This window comes from Chinchilla lanigera, unplaced genomic scaffold (assembly GCF_000276665.1).
Source record: "Chinchilla lanigera isolate Chin_1 unplaced genomic scaffold, ChiLan1.0 scaffold00004, whole genome shotgun sequence".
NCBI lineage: Eukaryota > Metazoa > Chordata > Mammalia > Rodentia > Chinchillidae > Chinchilla > Chinchilla lanigera.
Genome location: NW_004955405.1, coordinates 36059294 through 36082229, shown reverse-complemented (window position 1 = coordinate 36082229; position 22936 = coordinate 36059294). Strand labels below are relative to the sequence as shown.

General features: G+C 42.9%; 1 protein-coding gene across 2 annotated transcripts in view; it reads right to left on the bottom strand.

Annotated features, from left to right (window-relative positions):
• Positions 1-18542, bottom strand: part of Slc17a8 (solute carrier family 17 (vesicular glutamate transporter), member 8) — a 51625-nt gene extending 33083 nt beyond the window's left edge. For both annotated transcript variants that reach the window (XM_005374531.2, XM_005374532.1), the window contains exons 1-2: positions 18274-18542; positions 579-831 (exon numbers count right to left, since the gene is read on the bottom strand). In XM_005374531.2, coding sequence (XP_005374588.1) covers positions 579-831; positions 18274-18374 — 354 coding nt within the window. In that variant the 5' untranslated portion in view covers positions 18375-18542. The remainder of the gene's footprint in view (positions 1-578; positions 832-18273) is intronic.
• Positions 18543-22936: the final 4394 nt, after the last annotated feature.

Below are 22936 nucleotides of genomic sequence, written 5' to 3'. Positions count from 1 at the left end.
GTAGCTCTGGAGTCCCCTTCCTTAAAAATCTTTATGAGGTGCGATTTTTTAAAAAAATACACAATGAATGTCGCTGCCAGAGTGTTCATAAATTATCACCGGGTTGCCAGAGGTGTTCGTGGTACAGAAAAGTAAAGTGTTCACGTCACAGTTCCTTAAGCGAGTTCTCTATCTGTGTCTCCCTTGCAGCCCTTCATACACGTCGTTGCTTTTTCTTCCTTCTTCTTCCAGCCCCATAAACACTCTCTTTGTCTGGTCCAGCCATCACTTTCTCTGAGAATTCTCTCACACCATCAAAGTCTGGGCTGGACCCTCCCCCAGATGAGCCCAAGGGTCCTTTAAACCCTGAGTACGGCACCCTGAGCCCCAAATTGTCACCACTGACTGTATGTCTCCATGAGGACAAGGGCCCTGTCTGTGCGGCTCACCCTTCTCTCCCCATGGTCATGCACAGGGTCCAGAGCATGGTGGTCAGTTTCCCCTTTCGCCACCCCAGTGAATGAACTGCAGTAGCCTCGTGTAGCAAAGCATCTACACAACTACACATGGGGAAGAAACTGTCCTAGATGGATACGGACCTGAATTTCTGGTTTCCCATCTACATAGACAGTGCTGTTGTTGACCATTTCCACGATGGCCACGCCAAGGTTGCACCGAATCCCGAAGGAAATGCAGAAGCCCAGCCCACTCATGATGGCGATGATGTAGCGCTTCGGGACCCCGCAGCAGGGGCAGTCACAGAGCGGGCGGGCCGGCCTGGACGCCTGCACGGGCCTCCCCTCCTCGTTCAGCTCTATGTTGTCTTCTTCCTCGTTGGTCCCATCAAGTTTTCTACATTGGAAAAAGAATGAACAGAGAAAAAAAGCCAGGATTAAGGAAAATAAATGTATACTAAGCAAAAAGGAAAAGTACACATATTAAGAAAAAAAAAAAAGAAAACCTAAAGTCGGATGCAGTTTGCATTTTTAAAAATTATCATCATCAAGCCGGGGATCTAGCTCAGCAGCACAAGCACCTGCCTGGCAAGTGCAAGGTCCTGAGTTCGATTCCCGGTACCAAAAAAAAATTATCATCTTCATTGGGGGTATAGGTAGAAACAATCAAAATGTGTTACATCCATATACAAATTTGCCAAAATTAAATCCATTAATCTATATAACTAATATTCACTAATCAAAATAAACAAAAGTAAAAATTACCATGATCATCATTATTAAAGTCAATCCTAATGGTTAAAATTACTGATGTTCTGGAAAAATACACAACCCCACCAGGCAGACAGTGTTGTCATGGCGCTTGGTAGATTTGAGGTGGGATGTGAGCCCACGTTCAGAGTCTGTGTCCTGAATGTTAATGCTGTATTGACTTCTTGCTAAAAGGTTAAGGAGTCATCACATTGCACGGCCCTGCTAACTATTGCACGGCCCTGCTAACTATTGCACTTGACCTTAGTGTTAGGGTCACCTGAAGCTTGCTTCAAAGATAGATAAGAAAAAATAAAACGATTTATGGGTTCTTTCCTTTCTTCTTTTTCTAAGTCTTAATTTTAAAAAGTCTTGAGTCTTTTTCTAAGTTTTCTTTTAATAAAGTAGGAGATAGGAAGTATATTTAATATCACAACACACACCCAGTTGGTTGTGGATACTTTCTTCCTTAGGGATTCTTCTAAGGAAGTGATCCCCTGGCAAACTTTATCCAAATGGTGGGATTATTCACTGACTTCCACAGGTTCAGAATGGGGCATGTCCATTGTAGTGAATTCCCCCTCTTCTTCAACAAAAAGATTAATTGGTCCAACAGAATATAGCTGGTTACAAAAGGAGCTGCTTATACCCTTTCACATACTATAATCTTCCTGAAGGTGCTGGGACAATAACCCAATTATTGTCCAAGTTTTTGTAAAGAAACATAAGCAAAACTTACCAGTTTTCATAAACTTTAAAATCAGTAATAAACTACTAATACAGTAGTTAATGGAAGAGATCAAAACACAAATAAGTTGTTCGCCAATCCATACAGAAGACAATCTTGGCAGCTTCTTACGCCAAGGTGCAAAGCTCACGTAGAGAGAAAGCACATGTGTAGAAGTCACTTCGGCTCATAGATAATGACCTCTCAGTGCGCCAGGCACCGTCTAAGTGACAGTGGGTGTGACGTGCTGTCTGCCCTCCCTCAGCACTCAGGCTAGTGAGGAAGACAGACACACATATGAGCAGACAAATTTACTGGGTGATGCAGAGTTCATTGAAATCCATGCCAAGAGGCCAAAAAGGCGGGAGGAGCTATCTATAACAAAGTTCCAGAGACTGGTTGGCTTAAGCGATAGAGACGGGTTTTCCCACAGTTCTGGAGATCAGAAGTCCAACCCCAAGGTGATGGCAGAGTTGGTTTCTTCCAAGCCCTCTGCCCTTGGCTGGCAGGTGGCCACCTGCTCCTGGTAGCTCTTCAATCATCTTCCCTCTGTCCAAATTTCCTCTTACAAGTAAAGCAGTCATTTGTGCTATGGCCTCCCCTAACGACCACTTCTTAACTGAATTATCTCTGTCAAGGCCCTGTCTCCAAATACAACCATTCTCTGAAGTACTGGGGATTAGATCTTCAAAATAAAATTTGAGAAGAGGGGATACAGTTCTTCCTGTAGTAGTCTCCATCCTAAACAGGCTAATCACAATAGCTCAGACGGTTGTTGACGATGGACACATGTAAATGATTTAGTAAGGTGCCTGGAGCATGGAAGAGCTTTATATTAACCACCTCACAGTTTTCCCTGAGCATCACTCCGGCCGAGCGTGTGTTTCGGTACTGACTACCCCAAGCATCACTCAGGCAGGTGCCATTTCAACCAGTAGATTCTTGTTTGCATGAGCTACACTCGCAAGTCTGTGTATTTGTTTCATTTCGACTACGTTTTGCATACCTTTTTATTTAGAATGTTGTGTTTGCCTCTGATGTTGTTTCTAATGAAATCTAATAAATAAGTTCTGGGTTTGTTGTTTTTTTTTTTTTTTTTACTAATTTGAGCTTATTATTTGTGAAAAGTAGCCTACAATATTGTGCCAGGATCTATAAAAATTCTTACCCTAATTACATTGGACATAATTTTTATACTTCTTCAGAACTCAGTGATACTCTTTTACAATGCAAAATGGACATGTTCAGGACACTGAGACTGAACAGGAAGGAAGTTCCAAAAGATTTGCAAAATAAAAACTGAGAAAGGGCGAAGTGTTAGCGTATCAGAGAGAAAACGTCTGTGTTATGAGAAAGACAAAAAAGACAGCTATTGTCAACTATCCATAATGGAGAAATGATAGAACTTAAAAGAAGAAATAAAACTTAAAAACTTGCAGTCATGGTCCATGATTATAATAATTCTATGGATAGTGTTGACAGAATTGACCAATATCTAATAAGCTATCTTGTAGTCAAAAAGTGAGGAAAAATATTATAAAATACTTATGCACCTTCTGGACAAAACAATAGGGAGGTCATTTGTCATTTATCCAAATCAAGGGGGTTCAAAAAGTCATTTACAATCTAGATTTGTCCAAAAGATCAAATTCTTGAAAAATCTGAGATAGCAAAATGCCAACCGGGACGCCCATCATCACTATCATCACCTTTACATTTTTCAGGCGGTGGGTACTGGGACTCGAACTCAGGACCTCACACTTGGCAGGCAGGCTCTGCACCAGTGAGCTAAATCCCTGGCCTTGCCTTTATTTTTAAAGGGCAGACTCTTCAGTGAAATTCCACCACCCACAGAAGAATAGGAAAGGCCAACACTACTGTGTACAGTGTGCTATTCAAAGAAAGACAATAATGCAAAAATAATTCAGAAAGAGACCAGATAGAACTGTCCCGGCTATAACATTGCCTTGTGCAACTATCCATAATGGATTGATCTTAACAGAATGTATTGATTCTGTTAAGATACACCATACACAGAAAAATTATTGGATTTTGATAAAATTGTCATTTTTATATTTCATGTTACACTATCTTACAGAAATTAACAAAAGTATGAAATTGTTGGCCACCGGGCATTTAAATAATTGGACTGGTCCGTGGTTAATGAATGGTAAATACTATTGTCGTTGCTATTACTGTAACCGTTATCAGTCATAAGCTCGGCATCTAGACGCATGCAGGCACTTTCCATGGACAGTAATAAAGATTAATATTCTTAGGCACTGTGGGGCTTTGGGGGCTACATTAAAGAGAACTCTAAAAGGAAGGAACTGAAAAAAAAGACAATAGAGGGAAAAAATGGGGAAAAAAGATAACGCCAGCTGCCACGCTGACTCCGCGGCCGCTTTGGCGTGGGCATGCGGACCGTGCTTCTCACAGGGCGCTCGCAGCCCAGGGCTGAGCACAGCAGGGACGTGAACGAAGCAGTCCCTTTTCTCCACGAGGCACCACTGGCATGGCAAAATGCCCTGCACCGCAGTGCAGTCTGGAACCCATGGCTTCCCTAACCTTTTCCCTTCCCTCTCTCCTGCACGGATAGCTGCAATCTACGCGCTCCCCAGCCTCCTCCAGCTCCTCCCCTGGATCTCTCTCTCTTGCGTCTATTCTGTCTTGCTCCTCCAACACAAGCACCCCGTAGTGCACTGCTCCATCTCGGATGCCCTGCGACTTTCCAGAAGTTCAGCAGTCAGAGGGGTGAGGAGGAGGAGCGGGAGTAGTGAGGGAAGGGCAGGCATCCCCGAAGAAAGGAAGTGGGGGCTGAAGGACCCATGCCGCCTGCCCTGAGGCCGCCTGCTTGGGCACCCGCCCAGTTAGAGACTGGGTGTAGGGAGCTCCGCGGGAAGGACTGGGACAGATTCCCTCGCCAAAAGGGACAGCTGGGCTACCACTTCTAGGGACCATGGGGTCAAGAGCAAGTGTGGACTGATACCCTGAGTGGTCTGAGGGTCTTTTCTCCAACCTGAGGTCACAGGACAGCAGCACCAAAACTCACTGGAATTTCATTTCCTCCAGCCAGGGGCCTCATGTCAGACTCGCTTTGTCTTAAAAATATTAAAATAGTGTGAGGCCTGAAACGAGCACTTACCCATCATGTGCGAGGTCCTGGGTTCAATTCCCAGTACCACAAAGTAATAATAGTAACAAAATTTTACAATAAACAAAAAGCAAAAATAGTGGGACATTTCTTTTACAAAGGAGCCCAGAGAGGAAGGTGGAGAACCGCCTCACTGCATCACGCAACAGGGTGCCCTGGCAGAGAACCCGGATGTGATCCCCAACTCTGCGGGTTCTCTACCGCCCGGGTGACTCTGGACAAGTAAGGTGGCCTTTCTGAACCTCACATTGCCTCATCTGTACAGTAAATATAATCTCTATCTCATAGAGCTCATGTTAACACTACATGAAGCTACACTACTAAGAGTGAAACAGCGACACAAATAAATGAGTAGGCATTAACTACAGTTAGGGTCTATCCCATCCTGGTGTTTCCGTAGGGTGGCTTTGCTTTTTGCTTTTGTGTGCTGGGGATCAAACCGAGGGCGTTCAGCGTGCTAAGCGCTTTCTTTACCACTGAGCTCCACCCCAGCCACCTTAGGGTCTTATACATTGCCTGGTTAGAACATTTAGCACACTGAGTTAGGGTTTTTGTTTTCATCAACTCAGGAGGTGGTGAGTAGTTTTTGATTTGAATACATGAATGAGTGATCTCCCCCTTCCTGGGGATCGTGAGCATGCTGAGGGCAAGAGTCTCTCTCTTTATTCCCAGGGCTCAGCACAGAGTCCAGACACATCAACCTGCATTCAAGTGAGTCCGATTGATGGGTCACCGCCGAAATTACTCCTGGAGTACTTAGAGACGCGTAAGGATCTCGTCATCCCTGACCGAATACAAAGGATGGCAGAGAGGGAAGTTATTTAAGAACAAGGGAAAAAGAAAAACTCCTTTCTTAGAAAGTGGAGAACTTTAATTATCCATAATAGCTGTTTACCCCACTCATTTTTCTCGCCGTGTTTGCCTGTGGTCCGTCCTTTAGATCAGAGAATCTTCATTCTCTCCAGGGTGACATGCGCCATTGTCCTTCCTCCAAAGATAGAAAGCTGCAGATTGTGGGCCGCCAGCCCTTCACACAAAAGGAAGCTTTGTGCCCTGCTGTTCTCCCACACAATTGTCCAGGAAGTGTTTGAACCCTGTGGGTCTAATTGCTTAAGATGTGCTAACTTGCCTTGAAGTACTTACAGAACTACTGACTTACCATCCAAATGTTCCCATCAACTGTGGAGACGGCTTTGCTTTGTTTTATAGGTGATAAGGCCAACAATGACAGCACAAAGCAAGGAGAGCTTGCAGATGATTGTATGCATTTTTAAAATCCATTCACTTGCATACCCTATTTGTTAAGGGATTCTGAGAGGGAAGATGGGGCATAAATGCTACTCCTCCAGACTCTTTTAAGCATTAAGGGAGTTAATATAGATTAAAAATAAAAACAATAAACCTCAGAGTGCCATGAGTGGAGGAGGTAGTCAACGTCTCAATTTTCTTCCTTCTTCGGGTAGAATAGCAACTCAACGATTGGATGAAGAGCACAGTTTTGAGGTAAATGTGACCCTTTTTGAAGGCAAACTAAATGCTGTGTTTGCTAGGGCAGCCATGACGAAATACTACAGACTGCGGAGCTTTCTCATAGTCTGGAGGCTGGAAATCAAAGATCAAAGCATCGGCAGGGCTGGCCTCTGCGCTGGGCTAGCACATGGCCACCCATTCATCCCTTCTTTGGGCCATCTTTCCTTTAGGTACATGCACCCCGGGTGTCACTTTGTGTCTCCAAATTTCCCCTCCTTTTAAGGACAGCAATCATTACCAATCATATTAGATCAGGGTCCACACCAGCATCCAGCAGAGCTGCACAGGCTTCGGCTCTTAGACTCTGCTGTTTGTGTTTTTGTCCTGGTAATTTTGTTCCTTCTCGTCCCCTCATCCAAGCAGAGCCCATGTTCCTTACCTCAGCAGGGACAAAGACAGACAGCAGAAGAAAAGACTCTTTGTTTGTTAATTTCAAAAGCTTCAGCCACAGTGGACACACGGGTGGTCCCACGGCCACATCTGACCATAGACAGGTGTTGTTCACGTGATATAATGTGTGTACAGAGAGGGTTTTTTGGAATTTGGATTAATTGATAGAGTTGAAAAGTCAGGAGATGGTTTTTGAAAAGCAAACTTAGATTTTTAGCTTATTTTGAAAAATCTGAAGATCCAGAACGATCAGACCCCCACCGTCGCGTAGCCATAGCGGTCTCCCCACTTTCCGCAGTCCTCACCACCTCCTGTGGTCACCCTCACGCTGAGCTCAGCTGCCGTTTCACATGACACTCATTCTGTTACCTCTCTTATCATCAAAAGTAAGAAAAAGCTGTATTTCCCTATGTCTCTATCAAAAGTACAAAAATAAATGTTATTTTAATAATTAATGTTTTAATAATTAATTTTAATGACTTGATGTTAATAAAAATTAACAAACGTATGTAGCGGACAGCCACTATTTGTGGTTGTCCAGCAGCTTGATTGTCCCTGGAGATATTCAGTCTTACCAGGACAGCAGAGAAAGCTACTTTTCCTAGGCTTTCTTGCAGATGCTGTGCAGAATCAGGTGGACTCTGCTAGATCAGAAACACTGGAATGAGATGTAGTTGCAGAAGGAAGGAACAAAAGAATGCAGTCTGTGGGAGAAATGACAGTGCAAATGGTGCTCAATGCAGTAGCAGAGCAACTGTTCCTCTGTGGCTCACTTGGGATTTCCCAAACAATCATACATAGAATTAATAGGTAGAAGAAGGCAGTGGAGGCAGCTCTGTTTCATCCAGAGCAATATCATGGGATGACATCATATGTGATCTGCTGCTTTTCTTCCTGGTCCTCCCAGGAAGCTGAGTGCTTCCTAATATGCTTTCCTAAATTTCATGCCACCTCACCGGAAGCGGATTCTGTTGTTTGCAGCTAAGAGCTTTGAATGATAACAGTGTATTTCTTTATGGAAGTGGAGGTCATTTCTGCACATGAATATACAAAATAGATATTATATAAAATGCATATGTATATGTGTGTACATACATATTATTATAGTCTATTAGCTATCATATTACTCTATACTTTCAAGGCTGGGGATGTAGGTCAGTAGCAGAGCACATGCTTAACATGAGCAAAGATGTGGGTTCAGTGTCCAGCACCAGAAAAGAAAAATTTTCAGGGCAGGAGAAAATGAGACATGGTTAAAGGAGGGAAGGTGGTGGTGGAGGGGGTTAAAAGCTTATAGGTCCTGGATCCCGCTTCTTAGGCTGGCCCTTGCGATGGAGAGTCCTTGGAAGCAAACCCCAAAGGTAAGATCTCCGGTCGCATTACTCACTAACTGGCTGGCAATGAGGACCTGCTCACTGGTGGTAGGAGTACTATTCACAGCTTCTGATGCTCTCTAGGATCTGTTTCACCTTTCCTTCTGGCTGCCAGAATAATAATTAGAGTTGAATCCCAGCGTGGAACAGATTGGGCATGTACGCCTACCAGTGGAGTGCAGGGGCCACACACAAAGGAGCAGGACCTGACACAGCAGGAAGCAAGATGCATGCCCCAAAACGGATCTGGAATGTGCTAGACTGGGAGGAGGTAGGGGCCAACTTGTATAAGGGCAGCGTCTGCTTCATGTTGGCTATGGTCTGAGTATGTCCCTTGTGGCTTGTGTGTTAAAGTGTAATCCCCACTGGGAGGTATTCAGAGGGGGTAAACTTAACCTAACTATGGTGTTCAGAGGTGATGACTGAACCCAAAGGTTTGTTGTGTTTACAACAAACACCTGAAGTGGGGACATGGTGAAACTAGGACATGATCTAGTATCACACAAAACTACACCTCCAGCACTGAAAGTATAATATAATATACCACCTCCTGTTAGAGGTGATTAGAATTAGATAAAGTCATTAGGGAGGGCCCCTCATGATTGAGTGGTTTTATAAGAGAGAGCAGAACACACACACACACACACACACACACACACACACACACGCACATGCACACGCACACGCACACGCACACATACACACAGCAGGATTAGTCAATATAGAGAGGTAGATTGACTCATATCCTCCAAAAAGACACGTTGATGTTTCAATCCTTAATACCTGTGAATGTGACCTTGGAAATGTGGCCTTTGCAAATGTAATCAAGTTAAAATGGGGTCATATTGGATTAGAGTGAACCTTAATCCAGTGACAGGTGTTCCTGTAAAAAGAGGGGAATTTGAACCCACAGGTGCAGGGTCACGGGATGGAAGACCACGTGACAACAAAGGAGCGATTTGGTGGATGCATCTACAAGCCATGAAATTCCAAGGATTTCTAGCAAACACCAGCATGTAGGGAGAGGTCGGGATGGAATCTTTGGAGCATCCAGAGAAACCATGTCTCTGCGGACATTTAATTTGTGGACTTCTAGCCTCCAGAACTATAAGAGAATAAACTGTTGTTTTATGCCACCCACTCTGTGGTACCTCGTTACAGCCGACCTGGGTAACTACTGTAGGGGGCGCTGTCCCATAACACAAGATTTAACATCCGGGTAAGGGCTAGGAAGATGGTTCTCATAGGCTACTAAAGTGTCCGGTGGAAGCAGAAACAAAATCCACATGTCAAGAGGAGCCTGATTATTTTTAATGTAATTGTGTACTAATTTCCAATCATTGTATAAAGCTCAGGGATTCAGGCTATGGCCACCATAACCTTATTTTAAAAATAACTTCAGGGTTTCTTGTGTTTCCACAAATGAACGATGTGCTTCTTGGAAGTAGACTTGACTATCAGTGACTTCCCTTCTGAGCAAACACCTGAAGTGGGGACATGGTGAAACTAGGACATGATCTGGCAGGCATCTTCACCCCTGTTCCTGTTATTAATAATACTTATTCCAACAGAGAACACTCATGATTACAAAAGTATCTTTTCTTTCATCCAGATGCACATCCTGTTTTCTTCTGTTTCAGAAAAACAGAGGATATTTAATGAGCCTATTTTATAATCCTATTTCATTCTTAATAACTACTATAAAGACTGTTCAATTCGATCCAACCATAGGGTTGAATTAGTGACAATTAATCTGTTGTTCCTTTAACTTGAGCTTTGATTACCATTATTTGGAATATAAAAATTAATGATTGTTATATTTTCAGTGTTATACTTCTAATAATTAAAAGCTCTCTCTGTGCTTATACTGTTTGATCAATTTTGCATGCCTATATCTTGTAATCTGAGCAACTACTTTGAAGATAACAATATGCAATATAATAACCATTGTTAATTTCCTATTATCTTCTTTCAAAATTCTGTATCACTCTTTTTATTGAGTTTTTTTCTCTTTTAAATAGAGAGATCCAAACCATTACAGCAGATTATAGGAAAAGATCAGAATGCTCAAAGAAATTGATATGCAGTAGTGGATTTAACGTAGAAGTCCAGAAAACCCATAATATAACTGCATTTCTCGGAGGACCTGTGGGATATTTATACCCTTTACTAAGGCAATAGGGATGGGGTGGTGACACGGGATACCAGGACCACAGAGGAGCTCAGAAAGGCTGACCTCCCAGGCTGCAGCTCACAGTAAGAGACCGGCGGCACACGAGATGCTGAATCCTAGGACAGGAGAGGCTGGTGACAGCACTTAACCTTAGGCGAGGGCTGCAAATGCAGCATAATACTGAGATCAAGCAGATCCCACTCACAGATGACTGACAGAACACAGTGCTCTTAGGGCAAAATGAATGGGCAGCCGGAAGAATATTGCTTATATACAATCAGAAAAAAAATCAGGAACTGATGGCTGTGCAGGCTAAGGTTGGCTATTCCAGGGAAGTCATGCTCTCTTGCCTGGATTCTAACCGGATTCTAAATGAGAAGGTAAGGAGAATTTCAGTCTCCGTGACAAAGGAAACTATAACACAATAGAAGGGAATACAGCAGTGGTTTTCCCAGTTCTTTCTCAAAGGAAGCCATTTGCTTGAATCATAAACTGTGAAAAGATTGCCTTGATTTTTGAAGACTATTAGATAAAGACGCAAGTTAATGTTAGTGTTCAAGGGTGCGGGACACTATCAGTCTAGTTAGATTGGGGCTTACGAAGTTCAAGCAATGAGTGGACCTGAATACTTCACCGTGGATGACGGTGCACTGCACACTGAACTCAGGTGATCAACTTTCTTCCCCAGATCTGGTGCATTCTTTTCATATCCATCAGGAAGGAGAATTAAAAGAAGTTCACACTGACATGACGTGAATGATAGTATATATTCCTGGCCTTGGTAACTAATGTAGGGCGCGCTGTCCCATAACTCTCACTCATAATACAATTAGAGAGATCTTCTGGCCTTCTTCAGAAAATCACATTGATCCATTATGAGTAGCAGATGATATTATGGTATTTGTACTTCATGAGGAAGAGCAGACAAGTACCGTGGGTCCCTCGGTAAAATACTTGCTCTCTAGAGGGCAAGGAACAAGAGCTATAAAGATCCACAGGTCCACCACATTGGCAAAATTCATAGGAGCCTAGTGGTTTGGGACATTCCAGAGCATTCCCTCAAAAACAAAAGAAAAGTTACTGCACTTTGCATTTATTACCATTAAGAAGGAAGCACAATGCTTGGTTGACCTCTTTGAATTTTGGAGGCAATATATTCCACACCTGGGAATATTATTCTGACCCATTCATTCCATGACATAAAAGGCTGCTGGCTTTTAATGAGATCCAAAAGCAAGCAGTATTCTGCAACATGTCCAGTCTGTACTGAGGGCAGTCTTGTCACTGGGCCCATGTGATCCAGTATACCTCCAGAACCAAAGGAATTTGGGTAGGGAAAGGTACCATATGAGGTTTCTGGCAAAATTCAGTAGGAAATATAGCATAGATTCTGGAGCAAAGACATGCCCTCTAAAGCAGAGAAGTGCTCAACATACAAAACACAGCTCTTAGCATGTTACTGAACCTTGGTAAAGATGGAATATCTGACCATAGAATATCAAAAGACTATTTAGCCCAAACTACCAATTGTAAGATGGATACTATCAGACCCACCACATCATCATGTACATCATGGCTGATATATAAAGGATTAAACACCAGCAGGACCATAGGGCACTGTTAAGCCTACATCACAGAGCCCACACCTCCACCTCACCACAACTCCTGTACCAGTGCCTCTCCAGTTCACACCTACTAACAAATGACAGGAAGAAAAATAATTGAGCATGGCTCACAGATGACGAGATGTAAGGTAGGACAAGGTGAAAACAGACTGCGACTGCACTACCACCTGACTCTAGGGTGGGTCTGAAGGAAAGTGACGAGGGAAATTATTCCCAATAGGTAGCGCAGTCACCTGGTCATCCATTTTGAATGGAAAGAGAAACCTTCTAAGGCAAGGATGTACATGAACTCATGGGCAATGGTGACTGGCTTCACTGGCAGGCCAGGAGCTGGAAAGAGCAGTGCTGGAAGACTTGGGAAGGAGACGTGGGGAAGAGACACATGGACCAACCTGTGAAAGCAGGCGCAAAGTGTGAGCTCTTTAGATTGCACATGGGTGTATGCCAGAGAATGTCCATTGAGGAGGTGCTAAACGGCCATGGGGCAGGCTGACTTGGCCAGCAGATGTTAACCAGCATCTGTCCCTAGCCACTGAGTACCAGAGCAGAGGACTCAGGAATGCAGCAGTCATGGTAGCAGGGATGGAGGCCAGGTACTGGCTCCCACTCACCAATGTTGAACCCTGCATGTGGGCACAACCCCTGAACAGAATATCCAGTTTTCTGGTGATAAATTGTGTATATCAGACCAATTTCCATCATTTAAAGGCTCCTTCTGTCATGCCATCCATCCTGACTGGAGTTGGCACATATTCCTCATGAGTTTGCCTTTCTGGTCTGTGAATCGGCCAGCTTCACCACGTGAGGATTCACAGTGTCTGACTTGCCAACATGGATCCCATGTACTAACACCTCAGAGCAAGGAAGGTGGTACACAGTGGGCATGTGACCATGGAATCCACTGACCCTCCCACACACTGTACCTCCAGAAGGTGGTGGCCACTGGAGTTGAGAAAGCCTCAAATATGGAGCTGAGGCACCAGCTTGGAAGTGAACCTTTGCAAAGACAGGGTGTGTCCTTCAGGATGTGGCATGTTGTACAAGCCATCAGTTATGTCATGGTGCTATGCCCCCAGTGGGAAAAATTCATCGATCTAAGAAACACAAGATGACAGAAGGAGTGGCCCCTTCCCCACCATTTCCTGCACACAAAAAAAGAAATAACTAACAGAGTGAAAAGACAACCCACAGAATGGAGAAAGTAATTACAACGTGTTATATACATGCACCAGCTCCACACAGGAATGTAAACAACATGTACTGCAAATATGCATTAATAAAAAAAAATTTAAAGAAGAAAGGAAATGAAAAAAAGAAACTCCTAGCAGATTAGCAACACTCCTGGGAATGCCTAAGGGATCATGGAGTGTGAGTTGGGTACTATATCCAGTCCCTGGTTCATTCCTCTCTAGCACTATTCCCTTGCTCTGATTCCTAGACATCAGGAACTGAGAAATTTGCTCCCCCACATTCTTCCACCATGATGCTTCTGCCTTGGAGCCAATCAACATGGACTGAATCCCACGAAACCATGAGCCTAGTCAAACCTCGGCTCTTCTAAGTTGTGACAGGTACAAGGAAGCTGACTAAGATACCTGATCTGAAACAGAATAAAAGCAAATAGCAGGGAAGAGGGATGAAGAAAGTAGGAGGAGGAGGAGGAAGGTGAGCTTCATTTTAAAATAGGACAGCCAGGAAGTCCTTTGTAGAAGGAGATGATGCAAAAGCCAGAATTGGCTCTGAGTAGACCCAGTAAAAATCAAGGAGGCCCATGAGCACAAAGTGGAGTGAAGCAGGAAGAGACTCTGAGGTGAAGTCAGAGAGGCTTCTCAAGGTCCTACAGACAACACGGGCCTTGAAGGCCACTGCAAGAACACCAGCTTTAACACTGAGTGAGGTGGGAAATCACGGAGTGGTTCTGCGCAAGGTGAGATGAGATCTGGCTTGGTTTAATAGGCTCACCCTCTGACAGCCAAGTTGCCAAGGTTGTGTAGGCAGGGAAATAAAGGATGCTATGGCCGACAGAACCCAGAGTTGTGTAATCTCAGAGCATCTTTAACACACCGAGCTTGTTAATCAAGCAGGAAGCACACAAATGGTATAGCTGTTAATATACAAGCTGTAATGGCCTTATCTGTTGAAAGAGAAGGTGTTCATACTGGTAAGGAGATAAACTCGCCCTCAGCCTTCCTTGGGGAAAGTCTTCAGTCGTACAAATAATTAGTAGAAAGTTCCCCTCAGATCTAGAAGTTCACAGCTGTGTTGAAGACCAAGTAACTCAAAATGAGTGATTTAATGAGTGATCTGATCTCAGAACAGTAAGAGGGAAGAAAAAGGATGCTTGTTAGAGAGGTAGCATGATGTAATGATGAATACGATATGTGTACATATCGGTCCCCCAGGTTGAACGTAATCACTGTCACAAACATATACTCAGAAAAAATCAGATTTAAGAAAAGAATATGAGCAAATAACTGGTCATGGTGGCACATGCCTGTATTCCCTGCACTTAGGAGGTTGAGCCAGGAGGATCCCAAATTCAAGGCCAGCCTGGGCTACATAGCAAAACCCTGTCTCAAAAACACAAAAGAAAAGAAAGAACAAGGGCATAGACATTTGCAGCCACGTGGACAGAGCGGGAAGACATTACGTTAAGTAAAATGCTAAGCCAGGCACCAGGAAACAAATACTGCATGATTTTACCCAGAGGCGTAAGCTTGGAAGTTGCTTTCAGAGAGGTAGAGAGTAAAATAGTGGTCGGTAGACACTAAGAAGGGGCGAGAGATGGGTGACAGAAGCAGTTGGTACAGTACCTAATTAACGTTAGGAAGAATAAGTTCTCATGTTTGCAGTATGGTAGGGAATTATAGTTCAGAATAGTTTGTTAGATATGTTATAAAGGGCAAAAGACAGGAGTTCAACTCTTCCTAATACAAAGAAATGATAAATGTTTAAGGAGATGGATATGGTAAGCTGACCACTATACACTGTATACATGGATTAAAATATCATGGTCTACTTTGTAAATGTAGACAATTGCTGCGTGTAAATGTTTTTAAAATTAAACAATAATATGAGCATACAGCGTCTCGTTTGAAACCAGTTCTGCCACTTCCAAGCCAAGTGGTCTTAAGCGAGTAACTTAACCTCTCTGGTCCTTGGTTTCTTTGTCTATAAAAGTGTAAGTATGTAGCCCCCTCTTTATGGAGTTTTTAACAGAACTAAATGACTTTACAGTGCCTGGGACATCGCCCTTACTAATTTCTTATGCATGTGCCATTAGAGAACACACACACTGTCACGGAGGTTGAACAAATCAGCATATCAATTTCTGGACACTTATTTCCAAGCTGAATGCCTTCAGTGTCATTTGCATGGTCCAATTTTAGACCATGAGTGGATCCTCCTTCTCTCAACACTTCCTCTTTTTAATGGTTTTTATGAGTCCATGCTTTCAGTCCATAGAGATTGCGTTCATTGTGGTGAGCCAGTCCGTGTACATAACACATCTCAACGCTTTCATCCCCTCCCCGCCCCTCCCTTGCTCTCCCCTCCACCTCTTCTTCCCCTTCTGCAAAAGTTCTATCTCCCGTTTCCTGTTATCTAGCTTTTATTTTGTTGTTTAATTTATTCATACTTGGGGTTTCTCACAGAAGAGAAACTACGCGATATGCAAGCTTGTGTGTCTGATCTAGTTCATTCAACACTGTTAAAATATTATTGGGTCTTTGCTGATTAATTGTCCAGCTGCTGCTTGTGGCTGTGGACGCCCGACTGTAATCAGCCCCATGCGTGAGCACTTGGGTTCCCCGGAGCACCGGCCCCTCCCCTGACCCGAGGAGCCCTCCGTGATTGCGAAGCACCTCAGAAGCCCACTGAGGGGATAAGCTGCATCTCCATCACTAGGACACATCTCTATTCGCTGCAAAGCTACAGTGCAGGGTTCCTAAGTCTCAGATGCCCCTTACAAAACTGAAAACATTTCTTTGTGGGTTTTGTCTTTGTTGTTTTTTTGTCTGTTTTCTTTTTTTGGTTTTTTTTTTTTTTTTTTTTTTTTTTACACTGGATTGTGGACTGGTTTTATGTGAAAATCACTAAGGTATGGAGAAAATCACAATATATGCCAGGCTCTTTCTTGGTGGGGCACTTTGCATAGAATTATTTTAGAGACCACACTTGCCATAGACAAGCACCAACGGACTCCATAACTGTGCTCAAAGACCCCGAGGGCTGAGGACCTGCTTGGATCACTGGTCCAGCAATGTCTTTTTTTTCCTTCTTTTGCCAATAATCTCTGCTTAGAGATGGCTGAAAAAAGCGGTTCAAGTTTGGCTTTTTTTTTCCAAAGCCACTCCATAATTATGACAGCAATGGCAATATCTATCGTTTACTTATTACATTCTCTGACTCCAGCATTTTGCTGTCCTTTCTGTTCTCCAGGGATGTAATTCTGAGCAAACTGAAGAGCCCTGGATGCACAGATATTTTTGGGGCTGAAGTCCTTCAATTTGGAAATTACTAATTTGGTTACATCCCTGAGCAAATTGATCTGATAAACAGAGACCTTCATGTGCTGCCTCCAAGCAAACAGCAAAACCAACTCTTCAAACCTAATTTCTTACTGAAAATAGCAATTAAATTTCAAAAAAAATTAAAATTTCAAAAAAAATTCTAAGTATTTTTCCCAAGTATTGTATAAACTGAACAGTTTGTTGTTTCCAATGGTGACTGAGGTCCAAAGTCAGGATGTCATTTCCGACTTTGCCAGACTCCTTTATCAACCCTTGAATAAGCCAGCTAAGCCACCCTGCCTTCCTCCTGCATCTCTAATCAAACACACGCTGCCACAATAAGATGTTACCTGGGGAGTGCTCAGCAGAAGATAAAGCACTCTTTTAAAAAATGTTATTGTAATCATTTTCTATATTTGGCTGGTTTATGCTGCTGTCACCGAGCTGGGTTTTCTTCTGCACATCATTCAGCATAGCTGATTGAAGCCTTTCTGTTTTTAATTTCTAAAGTGATAAGGTGCCCAATCTCATTCTCTTACAGTGAAAGCTCATCAAGAGTGAAACAGTGAAAAATTGAACTCTGGCAGGAGCACATGTGCCAGAAAGAAACAGAACCTTGGAAATATGCAAGAGAGAATCTCAGAAAGAGTCCTAGACGACCTAGAAAGAGCCACTTTAAAGGCAAAAGTTTTTAAATTCAAGAGATAATATAGAAAAGTTAAGAGAAGACACCAGGTGGCATAGTCACTCACTGGAGTGAGAAGCAATTATTAAAACAAGTAAAAAGCTAATCAAATATATTTTTCACATTTATTTGTGTAAAAGAGATAAAGCATCACTTTACCTTGCACTTAAGAACTACTGATTAATTCTTCTCTAAAACTTGAGATGTTTACTATTGTGTCTATAAAATATAGTAAATTAAAATGTAACATCAATTCATTCATTTACGGCAAACTCTCCTGGAAGTAATAGTATATTTTACTTCTAAAATATTTCTTTTGTCTTAGACTAAAACCTCAGTCACATAATAGTACTGAACATTTCCCCAGTGCTACCACGTAAGATTTCTTGTTTTAAAGAGTACAGTTTTTTAAGTTACCTTCTTGAAACTACCACTCAGCTAGTCTTCTCTTTGAAAAATAGTCCATCAGGAGTCACCTTATATTTTATATAACAGGCTTTAAAGTTACAAATATTTAATTTGCATTTACTTTGAAAACTGAAGTGAAAAGCTCTTAAAATTATTGCAATCCAAAGCATAACTATATATTTTCTCACTACTATTGAATTTCCATGAAATACTATCTCCTGAAATCATTCCTAATTTTATACCAAACACCCCACAGCAGTACCCCCACTGTCAGTAAGCACTAATCCTGCTGCATAAACAGAGTACTTTTCCTGATATTTTCCCAATTCCACCCAATAACTCTGATGAATGTTTTTTTCTTCCATGCAGACTTTTGGCTCTGGAAGAGGATACAGAATCTAATATGACCATTCCCTCCTCTTTAAAATAAGGTTTATCAGTACAATACAGTCTGACACGCTGGCACTGTGAAGCTGCTCAGAAATCAACCAAAAGTTTGCATTTCAACTTTACCTTTGTAAAATGCCCAGTGAATCTCCTACAGCATTCTTCACGCCTTCCTTGCCAGGTTTCAGAATTTTCTCTCTGAAGGTATCGAACGCTTTAAAAGGCATTTTGAACGGGATAGGGGCCTCCGAGCTGTCACCAGTAGCTCTCAGAAGCTGTCATCCTTCCTTGTCTCCAGCGTGGGGAGCACTCGATTCCCTTAATGACCACCTGGAAGTCAGTGCTCATGGACAGAACTACTTAAAATCAGAAAGGAGATGACGCCCAGCCCCAGATCGTGCAAGAAGAGACAACCCTCTCCTCTCTCTCCACAAAAAAAAAAAAAAAAAAAAAAGGCTGAGGGTTTTCCAGCTGAGAATCCAGCCCCTTGCAAAAGCTACCAGCTCAGCTCAGCTCAGCTCAGCTCAGCTCAGCAGCAGCCTGTGGCCGCTTCCCAGGCAGCCACCAGCAGACTGAGCACAGCCTCTCTCGCCCTGGCTGCAGCTGGAGAAGCTAACGTGGGCTCCCGTCCATGAGGGGCCCAGACCAGCACCAGCATCTGCGGCTGACCTCCAGCTCCTCCTGCCTCCCAGCCTGGCCCGAGGCTTTCTCTGAGCGATGCTTCCCCCAGGTAACGCTATAGCAAGCTGCACACCTGCCCCTCAGCTGGCTGCCTGGGCTTATTAATGGGCTCTCCGCCAGAGCAGGCACTCGGAGTGAGGTTTATGAAACATTCACAAGTCCTTGCTTTTCTGAGGTCTGGCCCTGCGGACAGGCTCTCAGCCGCCACTTCATGCCTTTCATTGCCCTCACAGGAGACCGCTGTTCAGCCAGGCACTGGCATAGATGTGGTCCCCGGAGAATCACTTGCCATTGAGTAGCCTGCTGCAAACGCCGGGCCAAGACCATCTGGAAGGACACTGGTTTGCTTCTCATCAGCAGAGCGAGCTCTCTCAAAATGTGACGTAGATGCCATTAGGACCATCTAACAGAAGAGATCTAAGTCAGTCCTGGCACTATTAGGGTCCCTCTCCGGCTCCTTGTGTCTTAGAGATAAAGAAAACCCTCTTGTCATGACACCCAAGGCCCCTGTGGGAGATCCAGCTTAGTTTCTGCTCCCTCTGCCAAACCTGGATGAGCTTAGCAAGCTCCCTGTTGCTCCTGGGGTTTGTTCAGGCAGTTGCCCCATCCTCTGGGTCCCTTCTGGAGATGCTTAAGTCACAATAAGGCATCACCTACTCTTCAAAGGCGCGTAGACAAGGTGAAGTGTCCCTCCCTACCTCACCCGGCCTCCACAGCACCAGGACCTGGCTGGAAATGGGTGGAACCTCAAAGCCTGTTGGACTCAGGTTGATGTGTTATGCCGCTCTTACATGCATGGGCTGCAGGACAAGGCAGGATGAGGCTTCCATAGCGATGTCGCTAGGAAGGAACTGCCTTTATCTGTGAGGCTCCGGGGCCCCAACCCCAGGACAAGACTGAGAAACCAGGCTTTCCCAGGGGCCATTTCCACAGGGCCAGTCACTGCCCTCTGTGACCCACAGTCCAGGTCCTTCTCTAAGATGACTTAAGTGACATCAGAGCTGGATGCTCAGTAGGCTAAGTATTGCTAGTGTCTCCTGGGCTCTTTCTCGATGGTCCAAAGTACTCCTCATGTATTATCGCAATCTTTCCAGTGCTGCTTTGTGATTAGTAACTTATTTTCCCCAGTTTTTCTGGAAACTGAAGCAAAGAGAGGTTAGATTTGTCCGAGATCGCATAACTAGTATATAACAGAGTCCAGGTGCAGATGCAAAAGCCCTCTCTGTCTCTCTGTCTTTGTCTGTATCTGTCTGTCAGTGTGTCTGTGTGTCTGTCTCTTTCTCTTCATTCTTCCCTTCTTCCCTCTTCTCCCTGCCTTTCTTTCCCTCCCACACCACTGCAGCATATTCTGCAAGTCACATCATTCACTTGTTTCAAGTGGGCCATCTGGCAGTTCTCTGTAAATTTACCAAGTGGTACAGCCACCATCATGGTGCAATTTTAGAACCTTTCTGTCACCCCAGTGAAGATCCCTCATACTTACTATAAATCCCCATCTATCCTGCCTCAGATAACTGCTAGTCTATTTTTTTTTTTCCTGTAGATTTGCCTTTTCTGTCCACTTTAGAGAAATAAAGCATATGTTCTATGGTCTCTGGCTTTCTTTCACTTCACATGATGAGTTTGATGTCTGTCCAAGACCCAGCAGATATCAGCAGTTTGTTCCTTCCTTTTCTGCTAAAGAATACTCCATTGCATGCACACGCTACATATTGTCCATATATTGATCTAGTGATGGCCATTTAGGTTATTTCCAATGTCTGGATATTATAAAAAAAAAATGTTATAAACATTTGCCTACAAGTCTTTGTGCAGACAGATGTCTTCATTTTCCCTGGATAAATACCTAGGAGTAGAATTGCTAGTTCTTATGGCATACATATGGTTAATTTTTCAGAAGCTGCCAAATTAGTTTCCAAAGTGGCTGACTGTTTTACATTCCTACCAGCACGTATCAAGTTTCTCATTTTCCACATCCTTCTTAGTATTTTCTGTCTGCCTTTTTCAGGATAGCCATTAGAGTAGGCATGATAAGCGTATCTCACTGTAGGTTTAATACATATTTCCTTCATAATTAATGATACTGACCATCTTTCCAGATGCTCATTACCCATCCAAATATCTTTTGAGGGGTGAAATTTCTATATAAGTATTTTCCATGATTGAGATGTATCAGTATGTATCCTGGATACATACTCCTATTATTGAGATGTATCAGTATTTATCCTGGATACATATTCCAGAGATGTCTCTTGTTTATCAGATGGTTTTTGCAAAAACTTCCCTCAGTCTGGTGTTTGTCATTTCATTTTCTTTATTCTGCACTTTGAAGTAGAAATTTTTCTTATTTTGATGAGGTCAAATTCATCTTTCTTCTTTTATGAAATATACTTCTGCTATATTTAAGAACTCTTTGCCTAACCTGAGGCTGCAAAGGTTTTCCTTACATGTTCTTCTAAGAAGTTTATTGTTTTCAGTACTTCTAGGGAAATCTAGAGTCTATTTTGAGTTCAGTTTTATGCATGGTGTGAGATAAATGTCTAAGTTCATCACATAATGATCTAATTTTCTCAGCATCTTTTGTTAGAAACGCTACCCCTTCTCCAATGAATTGTCTTGGCATCTTTGTCAAAAATCAATTGAACAAAAATATAGAGATTTATTTTTGGACTTTCAAGTCTATTCAACTAATGTATATGTCTATTATTAGCCCAGTATCACACTGTCTTGACTACAGCTCTATAGTAAGTTTTGAAATTGGAAAATGAAAATCTTAACTTTGGTCTTTTTTTATTGTTTGTGCTGCCCTAGATCTTTTGCATTTGCATATAAATGTTAGAAACCGCTTATCCATTTCTACAAAAAAAAAATTCCTGTCCAGCCCTGTGCTCTTATTTTTCTGACCCCCAACCTTCCCAACATAACCTCTCATGACTCAAAATGCTGCGGCCCCAGGAAGCCACACATATGAACACTCTGCCAGATCTTTACCCATCTCCAAAGAGCTCATTCATTTGTTGAAAGCAAATACAATCATAATAAAATATGATTAACACACTGTAGTGCTACCGAAAGCATTGGCTGGTGGACTATCTAACCACTGCCTGACCCCCACATACCTTCAAGCTTCTTATCTCTTACAGCACACAGTGGAACCACTACTAGGCAAAGACTATCAGTCTAAAGAGCTGGTGACTGCTGAGGGCACTGAACATTTCTGCCATATGTTTTGCTCTGGAAACACACTTGGATCTACTAAGTTTCATAGTAGTAATTAAGATGGTTGATAATAATAATATTTCTAGAGTAGTTTGGGTCCCATATTTTAAGCATTTAATATGCATTAACTTATTTATTCCCCACAATGACTCTGAGGTAGGTACCATCATCACATCTATGAGAAGACTGAGGCACTTGCTTAAATTCATACAGCAAAGACACTGAATAGTAAATGGGATACAGACCCAAGAAGTGTGACATCAGAACATACACTCTAAACTTCTACATGAGAGCTGTTGATAAGAGAGACCTAAAGCTAGGAGTAGTGGTACATGCCTGTAATCCTAGCATTCTGGGAGCCTGAGGCAGGAGGATCACAAGTTTAAGCCAAGCATGGGCAATTTAGTGACTTAGCAAAATGCATTTTCAAAATGAAAAAATAAATTTTTTAAAGGGCTGGGTATATAACTTAGTGTGATGGCCTTGAGTTCAATCCCTAGCTTTGAAGAGAAAAACAGAGAGAGAGAGAGAGAGAAAGAAAGAGAGAGAGATGGGGGGGAAGCCAGTGCTACAATTTAGATCTGGAATGTGACCCAAAGGTCCATGTGATCAGAGCTAAATCCCTGACTGGGAGATTGTGGAGCTTTCAGGAGGCAGGGCTTAATGGAAGGCCTTTAGGTCACTGTACCCTTGAAGGAGACTATAGGACTGTGCTCCTTCCCTCCTCTTTTCTTTTACTTCCCAACTATGACTGAATAGCTTTGACCACCATTTGCTCTTTTTTTTTTTTTTTAAAGATAAAAGGAGGGAAACATTAACAGACATACAACATTTTACAACATATCACAAGCACAATACAGACAATACAGAGTTACAAACAAAGTGGTAG